The sequence below is a fragment of the Mus pahari genome, chromosome 8 (genome assembly GCF_900095145.1).
Source record: "Mus pahari chromosome 8, PAHARI_EIJ_v1.1, whole genome shotgun sequence".
NCBI lineage: Eukaryota > Metazoa > Chordata > Mammalia > Rodentia > Muridae > Mus > Mus pahari.
This window is the reverse complement of record NC_034597.1, coordinates 58625460-58637066: the sequence shown is the minus strand read 5'-3', so window position 1 is coordinate 58637066 and position 11607 is coordinate 58625460. Positions and strand designations below refer to the sequence as shown.

Here is an 11607-nt window from a genome sequence, read left to right as displayed (position 1 = left end):
GGTGGTGGTGGTGGTGGTGGTGGTGGTGGTGGTGGTGGTGGCGGCAGCAATAAATGCCTTTAATCCCAGCACTTCAGAGGCAGAGGCTGAGTTCGAGGCCAGCCTGGCCTATAGAGTGAGTTCCAGGACAGTCAAGGCTACACATAGAGACCCTGACTCAAAAGAAACAAACAAAACAACAACAAAAAAAACTAACTAAATTTGAAGGGGAATTATCAGTATGAGTTTATTAATATTTTCCATTTAAAAGGATTTTCTAACCCTTTCTATTGATAATAAGGAAGAACAAATCTCCCTGGCCCCACTGCTATACCTTCCTGCTTGTTAAAAGAGACCTGGGTTCCAAGGAGAAAGGGATTATCAAATTTACAGCAGCGTGTGTAGAAAGTGAATCTGGGTCTATCCTCTAGTGCAAACAAGGAAGTTCCATATAGCTAAAGTCTTATTAAAGGAGACTTTGCTATCTGAAGTCATTACAGAACACTGAAACACAAGCGCACTATAGGGAGTAGTGTGTAAGCTGGTAATAGTGCCTCATCCAGAAGTGCACTGGCATTCCAGTTCACTCTTCTCAAAATGGGAAGTGAAGCCAGAGCTCTATTTCAGATAAGTAGTTGAGTAGTTTCAGCTCAGTCTTGCGTGAGAAATCATCTAAGCTGCTAAAATTATTAAATAAGTTGATGGGGTAGCAAAAGAAACACTTAGCAAAATGTGAGGTATTGTGGAGTTGAAAAAGTATATCCAGACTATATGACAAAAGGATAGCCAAAATAGTTAAGGAACCCAAAAGCAAGAAATAAGCCCAACTTTTAAAATGGACAAAGGATGGATGGATGGATGGATGGATGGATGGATGGATGGATGGATGGATGGATGGAATTTTAAGAGTATATACAAATAAATACATATACATGAAATGGTGCCCACAGTAATTGTCAGGGATAAGGGACTCAAAATGAATGAGATGTCATCTCACACCTATTGGGCCTGGTGTTGTGGAGTGATGGTAGCCTTTTTTGAGAATCTAATGGAAGGTATCCATTGTGGAAGATACTATGACCCAGTAGTCCCACTTCTAGGCATTGAGAAATGAAGTCAGCTTGTCAAAGGAATAGCTGAACTTCTATGTTTATGTTATAATGGCCAACATGTAGTTAGCCTAGTTGCCCATGGAAGGACAGATGGGAAAGAAGATGTATTTACACACTGTAAAACTATCTGGTCACGAACATGAAATATTGTCATTTGCAGCAGCATGGTTTGAGCTTGTGGGATGTTGTTCTAATTGCAATTAGCAGACACAGAAACAGTTGCAGTATCTGACATGGGATTTTAAAAAGTCACTATTCTATTTAAAAACTCACTATTCAGAAATAGTGAGCTGAGTGGTGATTGGTGAAAGCTGTAGGTTGGTGCAGATTAGGCACTTGTTAAAGGGTACAGTTTACCAGGCAGAGTGGCACATACTTGTAATCCCAACAGTTTGGCTGAGGCAGGAAGATTGCCACAAGTAGCTCCAGGCCAACCAAGGCTATATATATTGAGGCCCCATCTAAAAAGAAGGGGTCCTTTCTGAAGTAAATCACACAAGGTTTCCATGGTAAAGAACACACTGGGAAATTCCTAATCACAGTTTAGATGTTCTCAACAAAGAAAGTATGTGACAGGTCTGTTAATTAGCTTAACAGAATAATTAGATTTAATCATTGTTATACATAGATAGATAGATAGATATCTCAAAATATTGCCTTGTACACCATAATGTGTTCAGTTTTAATTGGTCAGTTACATAGACTGCACATGTTAATGTTTGTCAAAACTTAGTCTAACCAAGCTTTCAGGTTCCATGTTTTAGTAGACACAGGAATATAGAGATATAAATATGAGTGCAACTACCCAAATCCAGACTTCAGAGAATTCCATGAAAATTACTTAATGAGTAAATGGGATTTTAAAGCTCCCTCTCCCAGCATCCCCAAAATAAAACTCCACAGTGTAAGAGGAGCTTTGAGCTTTATCAGCCAAGTAGGTGGTATTTAGACTTGACTGGAATCCTGAATTGGGGTGAGGGTGTGTTTTGAGCAGCTAAGAAGTCCAAATTGAGGAGACAATTAGGGGAAATTGCTGAGTTGTGAGTCTAATGTTGAGATCACTTTCAGAAACATGCAGCTGTAAGAAATGAGGAAGGATGCCAAGGACATTTGTCCAGTTCTCTTTAACGAGGACTCTTGGCAAAACTAATAAGGATCACAGCCAGTATGCAAATGTAGTCAGGATACTAGACATGTTACTGACACAACCTCTTTTGTTGTGTTTTTATAGCCATGTCTCCTTCCTATCCATAGCTCCTGGTAACAACCACTCTCTGTAATTTTATTTGAGATTGTATAAATAAGAGACATATATTATGTTTCTGGAGACTCATAATTCTGTGTTTTTCTAGGCTATCTATATCAATACTTATTAATTTAATTATAATTATTTTTAAAAGAAAATAATTCTCAGTTTGGATAAAGGGCAGGATTCCTTCAAATGAAGTGATACAATATTCATGATATGCTTTAAAATCCAAGGATAGGGGATTATAAATGACAACTAAGTTCTGTGTTTCAATTTACAGAAGTTGCTTGGTAGGTACATGGAATTCAGTATCCGATTCTATCGTGGGTTATTTAAAGTTAGAAGTGTGTTTTGAGTGGAAGATGACTAAGGACTGTACTGCATCATTGGAGCCACGTCAGCATCAGAGCAGAGCTTTAGAGTCTTTTAATGTACAGTTTTTATCGGCTGTACATGTGCCAGGATTGCATTGAATCTTCAGTTTCCTTTTGAGATAACATTTCATCGTGTTGCCTAGGCCAGCATTGGACTCCTGGGCTGCAGTGGTCCTCCTGCCTCAGGAGGTACTACAAGCACATGATAGCACATCTAACCTTTTTTTTTTCTCCAAATGTGTATGGGTTCATTCATCTGTGGATGTGTACCACCCATGTGCCTGATGCCCTCAGACCAGAAGAGGTGTGGAGTTACAGTAGGGTGTGAACTGCCATGTGAATGCTGGGAATGACATCAGGGCCTTCTGAAAGGATAACCCGTGCCCTTTAATCACTGAGCCATCTCTCCAGCCACTTCACCTGATTATTTTTTGAAAACTTTAAACCTTTTTTTTTTTAAACAAATTATGTGACTGGAAACAATGAAAAGTATTTACTTCTACCTTCTGCCCTGTGTGAACAATCCCTGATTGGAGGAAGGAAAGGGAAGTAGGAGCGAGTTTCTTCCATTGTCTTCCATCTACTCCAGGACCTGAACCAGCCTCACCATTCCAGATCACGTGGCTTCTCCCAGGGCTCTGTATGTCTTTAGTTACTGTGCTAGAGGGAAGGTGGTTTTGTTTTGTTTTGTTTTTATACTTAGTAAATTCCAGTTTGAGGCCAGTTTTTAGTCAGCTGATCAGATCTCATGGACCTTATTTTATTTTGCTTGTATATTAGCTCATGACTTTAAACATACTTGTATATTTTCTCATGACTTTAGTCCTTATTCACATGTTGTAGTTAGGGTTTCTATTGTTGTGATTAAACACCATGACCTAAAGGCAAGTTGTGAAGGAAAGGGTTTATTTGGCTTACACTTCCATATCACTGTACATCAAAAGAGGTCAGGACAGGAATTCAGGCAAGGCACAAAGCTGGATGTAGGAGCTGATGTAGAGGCCATGGAGAGTACTGCTTACTGCCATGCTCCATGTGGCTTACTCGGCCTGCCTTCTTATAGAACCCAGGACCACCAGCCCAAGAATGGCATCTTGTGCAGTGGGTTTGGCCCGTTCCCATCGATCACTAAGGATGCTCTACAAGCTTACCTCTTAGAGGCATTTTCTTCACTGACGCTCCCTCTTCTCAGATGACTTTAGCTTGTGTCAAGTTGACATAAAACCAGCCAGCATATTTACATGTTAGCAGATTTTAGGTAAACTCAACACAGTTAATTTTGTTTGACACTAGTGGTTTTAAAATATGTGAGGTCATGGATGTGCTAATTAGCTTGATGGAATCATTGCATAGAATATACATTATCAAAAAGGTATTTTTTCCTCTCAAAGTAACAGGGAGGAATTTGGAAAATTTAGAATAGCTAGAACCTAGCTTGGGTACGGTCAAGCCCTGTGCTAACCAATTCACATTTGAGCTTTGAGAATTTTTTTTGTCTCAAAAAAAAAAAACCAAAATCAAAAAAGGTAAGAAAAGCAAAAATCCACTAGAAAACATGGAATCTGATTTTTGTTGTCCATCTGCTTCATAGCCTAAGGCCTGCCATGTGGCTTACGTACCCACTGTCCCTTGAAGAAAATGATTACTCTCCTTTCTGGCTAGGGCTGGGACTTGCCCACTTACCCTCCTTCATGCTGGAATTTTTGCTGACTTGAGCTTGTGCAGGTTTTGTGTATACTATCTTGGTAACATAACTGTAGCCTTATGTAGGTAGGGTACCCTACTGTGACTCCCATTCTGCAGAGGAGGACAATTTTCAGTTGATATTACTTGGCAGTTAAATGATAAAATTTGAACCCAGAGGCCAAATGTTTCTCTTCTACAACACATCTGTGAACCCCACCTTAAAATATTTCTTTTCTCTTGGCTTCTACATCCAATGACCAAGCCAGCATTTACTCATCCAGTCCATGAAATATCAACAGATGTTCCATAAAAAAGAAAATTTAATGGAAAAATATTTAATCCAGCACTTTCCTTATGTGCATAGAGATTATTTAAACTGAGAACTTCTCTCAAAATCGTATTCGATATATATTGCATATCACCAAGGGCAACATTCATCTTGTAGCATTCTAGAATTATTTTGGCATGGAATGATGTGTTTGCTTTTGTTTTTATCAGTTATCTATAGATACCTCAAGGAACACACAGTTCTGTGCCATTTCTGTGTTGTTGAATTGCCTCCATTCCTTTACACCATTAGTTTCTCCTAAGATCTTGTATGCAGTTTCTTCAAGATAGGCTCACAGGTGTGTCTGCCTACCCCAGTGTGCAGGAAACACGGCTTCTACTCGGGTCACTGTAGTAGACAAGGGCTGTGCTAGGTGCTGTTCCTGCGTGCTTGCAGCAGGAACAGGGCTGTGTATGCTAGCTTCCACCTATGCTCTGTGCTGAGTGCCTGCAAATACTGTGCCGCCAGAGCACTTGCTCCAGGATTAGAGTGAAACATTGTGCTTTCTGTGCATGTTTGTCTGGAAAGCCTGTTGGCGGGATGTTCTCTTGCCTGTGTGCCTGGAGACTGACTGTGTGGTGACTGCTCTTAAAACAGGAGTCCTTACATCCCACATCCTATTTACTTTTAGTTCTCACTGACTTTACCTCCATAAAGGGTTAGGTGGACTCACTTTCTGGAAGTATTACTTGTCGAAACATGTTTTATGTCAAAAGTCTAAAAATTTCTTTTGTTATTAAAAGTCTTCCTTCGTTTCAGTATAATGTTTTAATTTCCCTAAAGTTTTTTCCATATGGAACTTTTTTAAACAAAAATATTTCTCAGTGCTGGTAGGGCATTCAGAATTAAATATAATCCTGCATTCCATAAGTTATTAAAACACTTTTAAAAATTTTGTGGGTATTCACATTTTATAAGTCAGCTGTCTTCTTACTGTGGCAGCCTGGCCTCGTTTACTAGAACTCAGACCTAGATCCTTTTGCAAGCTAGGCCAGTACTCTTCCACTAAGCTATGTCCTAAGCCTGTGTGATCTTGTTATTTTAATCGTGATTAATTCATTTATTACTTTCATAAATTCATCCAGATTTATATTACTTTTCAATGTTATCTAAGCACCTGTTGTCTCTTCAACAGGGTTTATGAACAGAAAGCTGCCTCCCTTAGCACTTCAGTAGATAATTCATACTTGCTTAATCTTTTTATTTTATTCTTTATGTCCATATAATTGCTTGCCTTTGTATATGACTACGTTTGTGCCTGGTACCATTGCATCCTGTGGGACTGTGGTTACAAACAGTTGTGAGCCACCATGTTGGGGGCTAGGAATTGAACTGAGAGGAGCAGTCAGGGTTCTTAACCATTGAGCCATTTCTTCAGACCCTACATGCTAGATTAATCTTAGATTATCATACCTGATAAATAATTTCATTAATTAGCTCTATCCAACTGTATAGCATCTAATCTGCCATTTTACTTTCGCAGATTCTCAGTAGAAATAGAGAAAGTCTACATTATTGAGTTAGGATTCCTAGATTACCTTTCTGGCAATTGAGCTTAATTTTTTAAATAAAATGACTGGTTTCAAGTTTTTCTTAAAAAAAAAAAAAAAAAACAAAACTCACAAACTTTTAAAAAAATTAATTGTATAAATGACAGAGATATCTTAGACATAAAAGGGCCAGAATCTATCATGGTGCTACATCATTCTCAACTTATAATGTCTTAATACATATCTTTCAGGTTTTAAAAAGTTGCAGAAAAAAGAAAAAGGGGAAAAAAGGTGTTGAGAAATGCATATATGTGCAAAGAGACATTGCATCGAAGAAGCCACTCCTGAGCCCTATTCCTGAGCTACCTGAAGTCTCTGAAGCGACACCTCTGGCTGGCTGCACACAGAGGACGAGCTCAGGTGCTGCTCTCTGGCCTCTAGTGTATTCTCTCTCCCACCCTGTCTCAGCACTGTGCTCTTTGTTTCTGCTCTTTTCCCATCCAAGACCGAATTTGTTACCAGTAAAGGAAGTTGAAGTCCAGAACCTGTTAGGAGGGACTTAGTCTTTTTCAGAATCTGACAAAATTCTCACTTTTATCAGAGAATCCAGACCCAAGATTTGCATGTAATTTTGGGAGAGATTCTTTCTGTTCATCTACTTTTTACTTCCTCAAGCGTTTTGTTATGATGACTTCTGTTTGGTTGTGTCACCACAGAAAGTGGAGTTACAGACTGAGTTACAGAGAGTTGTAAGGTGCCGTGGGATGCTGGGAACACGTCATGTAGGAGTAACAAACCCTCTTAACCACTTAACCATCTCTCTAGCCCCTAGGATGTTTATGTTTTGAATTGAGTTTTCTTGCTCAAACTTTTTTTTTTTTTTTTTTTTAAATATCTCCATTTAGCATGGTGATTTTTGTATGCAGCCATTTTCAAGTAGCTACCTTTATCTAATGTCACATGATTTTTGCCTACTTTCTTAAAGAATTCAAGAAGAATGGTATATGTGTCACTATAGAATCTGGCTTCCACAGGTGTCTCAGCTTGAGTACAAAGCAAGAGTGGAACAGCTGCTCAGAGTAACTCATTTCAGGCTCATTTTCCCTTCTTCCTGCCCTCATGGGGTTGCCTTGGAATGGGATGTCTGCCATTTCTACCTGTTTAATCTGGCCTTGATTCTATTTATATATTAAAATGTTACTGCCTTCATCGCAGGAAAATACTTCTATCATGTTTTTAATCTATAATTACCTCGTCACCTTAAAAGAAGGTTTGAAACATTTCCAATTTTTTCCCATCTCTTTCTATAACTTTCTCTCCCCAACACCATTTTTTTCCTACTTTGCTAGAATATATAAAACTATGTTTGTGTGTACCAAGTAATAAAAGAGCCTAGCTGCTATATTCATTGTAAATCATGACCTGTATGAATCTGACTCTACATTCTATTTTACCTGCTCTAATCATGAATGTGTTTTCAGATTGATACTGATTTTTTTTAACTTTAGGCTTAGCTATTTTTTATATGTATCTTTCACCTTTGATTTCATTTAAAACACTTTTATATATTCACTTGAATGATGAGCTAAAAACATCTTAGATAATAGAGATAGAATCTAACAACATTGATTTCAAGTCATAAAAACTGAATTCCTCTAGATCAATGGTTGCTAACCTGTGAATTGCAGCCGTCTTGGGAGTTGAATGACCCTTTCACAGGGGTCACCTAAGACCACCAGAAAACACAGATATTTACATTATGATTCTTAACAGTAGCACAATTCAGTTAAGAAGTAGCAACAAAAATAATTTTATGGTGGGTGGGGTCACCAAACCATGAGGAACTGCATTTAAAGCGCTGCAGCGTTAGGAAGGCTAAGAACCACTGCTGTAGAACATGTTACTTGTTCATCTCAAACCTTACTAGTGGTTTTCTCACCTATGAAGTACATACACAAAGCTACATGTAATGTTCTTACCCAGAGGACGTAGCTTATTTAGTCAGAAAGGAGGAACAAAGGCTGGTCTTTGAGATTGTGGCCCATGGCTCTGTCTAGAGTTATATGGGAATTATTGGAAGACATGACTGCTGTACGACTCAGCTGCTATGTCTTCAAATACCCAAGAATTCTGATTTTTAATCACCTTATTTTAAGAAGACATTCATAGAAGAATTGGAAAGATGTGATATCCATTTTTTTCAGGTAAATAGGAAACATCTCACAGTATTGGACCTCATGCTCTGGGAAGTACATTAGAGAAAAGGAAACTGCTTAAGACAGCAGTCTCGTTTTCATAGTCTGAAGTTGTGTGTTTTATTAATTCATGCGTTGAACACTTGTTTTCTTAACCTGTGGGCTGGGGCAGTAAGAGGGACAGAGTGACAGATGAGGACAGGAACCGTGTGATGAGTGTAGGCTGTGTAAGTTCTGAAAGCTGAAGAGGGCACCATATTATAGAGAGCGCATTTATGTCTGTGAAACACTGCTCATTTGACAGACATTGCACTGTTCCGTTGTAATTGAATCTAAGTGTGTTTATATGCCCATAGATGATTTCAACATACGTGGTCAGCTGGAAGAAGTGAACTCGTTTGAAATGCCCACAAAAAGGAAGAGATGCTTGCCACAGAAGGAAGATCCGCCTGAGCTGGATCCAGCTCGTGATCAGTCTCATGTCTCTGACGAGAGCTGCTACTCATTGCCTCTCACTACTGCTTCTGAGGGAGGGCCAAATGCCAGTACCAGAGACACAGGCAGTGAAGGGAACATAAGAGTGGAGAGTAAGTGTCAAAGCGCAAAGGAGCCAAAAACCGGGACCAAGATGAAAAGCGGTCTTGTGCCTTGGGCTTCTGTGACCCAAGATCACATCGTGTCCAAGAATCCAAAACCTCTGGGCAGCCCTCAGAGCCAGGACCTTTTAAAGGCTGGTCAAAATTTGGAAAATCCTTGTGAGATCCTTATGGTTTCAGAGAGTATGAATCTAAAGTGTGAGAAAGAGAGTGAATGCCTAGCCCCACAGGGCAATCTGCAGGGCAGCCCTTTCTCTACTGACTCGGAAAGAGACCTTCACTGTTCAGAAGATGCCCTCATTAACAACAGAAAAGAATCCACAAGCCACACTAAGAATGTGGCAAGGAAATGTGCAGGAAATGGCAGCACTGCCGGTGGGAGAGAGAGGAAAAGGAGAAGATACACTGTGTGTTGTGAGGGTCAGAGTTCATACCTGGAACAAAATGGGAATCCTGCGTCTTCCTGCAGTGGGGAAAACTTTGTAGAAATTAGTTTAGGAAATGTCCAGCTGATTGAAGAGCTGTCTAACACCATAGAGCAAAGCTTTCATAGAAGAAGCAGTAAAACCAAAGTGAGACGCAGCACAAGGCTCCAGAAAGACTTGGAAAATACAGGGCTTGTGTGGCGGTCTCCAAGTCCTTCCACTTTGCAGAAACCCAGAAGGAGAATGACAATCTGTACCTTAGACAGCAGGGGATTTGAACGTGCATCCTCCAAAGAAGAGAGCATATCCTCAGGACAAAATCCAGGGCTCCTGCCGGCCTTTTCAGGCAGTGAGAGCCAGGGTGTCATTTCTTCCGAGCTACCTGGGAAGAGCAGCTTTTGTGGGTCTCCCCTCACAGATGCCAACAGTGCCACTCAGCCACCCTCTCTCAAGGAAGAAAGCTCTCAGCTGCCCTGAGCGGGCTGGGCTCAGGAGAACAAAGGCGGGAATAGACAATTCCACCTGGCATTGGCTCTTAAGGAAGAGGACCCAGCTTCCTGTAGGCCGCTTCAGTGCATTGCACATTTCTAATAAAAATCATTTGAGTTATGATGACTTTAAGTAGAGATACATGAATTTCTTTCTTCTCCCTCTAAATATTTTGTTTGTCTTTTTGTTTTGCCTTTATTTTGTTAAAGCATTCCTTTCTAGATCCAGCAATGTGTTCCAGGTTGTTCAAATCAGTCACAGGTAACCGGAGTTTAATTCATTGTTTCCTGTTAAATTTATATTTGAGAAGTAGAAACTTAAAAGTGGTCTAGAAAATGTGTTTACCCACATGAAGCATGGTGTAGTTGCTGATTTCTTCTAAGTGTTTCCCTGCAGTTGAACTTTGTATCCTAATATCTATTCTATTGCTTGCCTGCTCCCTCAGTGGTAAGCTTTCTACAACCTCCTAGTCTTGGTGGCAGCAATTTAAATATCTAAACCATCAGTATACCTAGAATCTGCAAATGGACATAAATCGTCTTATCATTAAACAATGGTCCCAGAAATCCTTTAAATCTTTAGCTGTCCTTCAGCCTGATAGCAGAAACATGTTAACAAATAGAGCTCCCTATAAATAACACACCAGGGAAGAAAGCTCCTGCTGGGCAGCCCATTTCCCCCTCAGAGGTGGAGCTATTTGTTACCGCCTTGGCACCGCCAGGTCTGGAGCCCCTGCCGAGAAGGACTGATGTATTTTACATTAACAGGCAAAGTGATCCCCAATTTCTTCTGCTCAAGGGCGACTTGTCCAAAACTTTCTTTTATCTCTACAAAATCATTTATGTGCTTTTCTCTCCTGTGTGTGTAGTCGCTAAGTCAGTACCACTAAACACACGAAAAGATAATTAACTTGTTTGGAAACTTTTTAGGTTGAGTGATTTTTTTTTTTTTTTTTTTAAAGGGATCGAGAGTCCCAAGCACAGACTTAAGAGAAGTATGTTTAAAAGACCTTGGGTTTTCAGAACAGTTTTAGTGTTTTGCCCTTGTTTTGGGATGAAACTCAAAAGCTATTGATTTCTATTTGCCTCCTTCTTTGTTAGCTCAGCTGCATGTGATGGGCAACGGTTTACAAACTGAATTCTCAGAAAGATCTGGCTGATTGTGATTCAGTTTGTCTAGTGTCAACTTGGTCTCCTTTTCCAGTACCTGTATTAAAACTGTAAAGCCACTCTCAAATTATGTTCATTCTAAAATGTTGCATTTGTTTCATTATAAATGAATGGCTTGGTTGATATGTATAGACACCCCTTAAACCAGTGGTTCTCGACCTTCCTAATGCTGTAACCCTTTAATACAGTTCCACATGTGGTCACCCACCCACACAACCATAAAATTCTTAATGTCTTGTTACTTCATAGCTAATTTTGCTACTGTTGTGAATCATAAATTGTGTTTTCCAATGGTGACCCCTGTGAAACGGTTGTTTGCCCCCCAGAGGGGTTGTGACCCACAGGTTGAGAACCACTGCCTTAGTTTCTTAAAGAATATTAAGGGGCATAATCTACCGTATCTCACCTGTATCAGATGCTTAGTGTAAAACTAACTTCTGTGTTCACAGATGCTGCATCCATCCCCTCCCCCATGTCTTTACATTAATGGTAAACTGAAAATGCTATTTCTTTGC

The 11607-nt window shown here is 39.8% G+C and overlaps 1 protein-coding gene across 1 annotated transcript in view; it reads left to right on the top strand.

The window, feature by feature from the left end:
* Positions 1-9911, top strand: part of Cdca2 (cell division cycle associated 2) — a 39724-nt gene extending 29813 nt beyond the window's left edge. Inside the window, exons 13-14 of the mRNA XM_021203624.1 lie at positions 6470-6638; positions 8770-9911. Of these exons, the coding sequence (XP_021059283.1) occupies positions 6470-6638; positions 8770-9911 (1311 nt within the window). The remainder of the gene's footprint in view (positions 1-6469; positions 6639-8769) is intronic.
* Positions 9912-11607: the final 1696 nt, after the last annotated feature.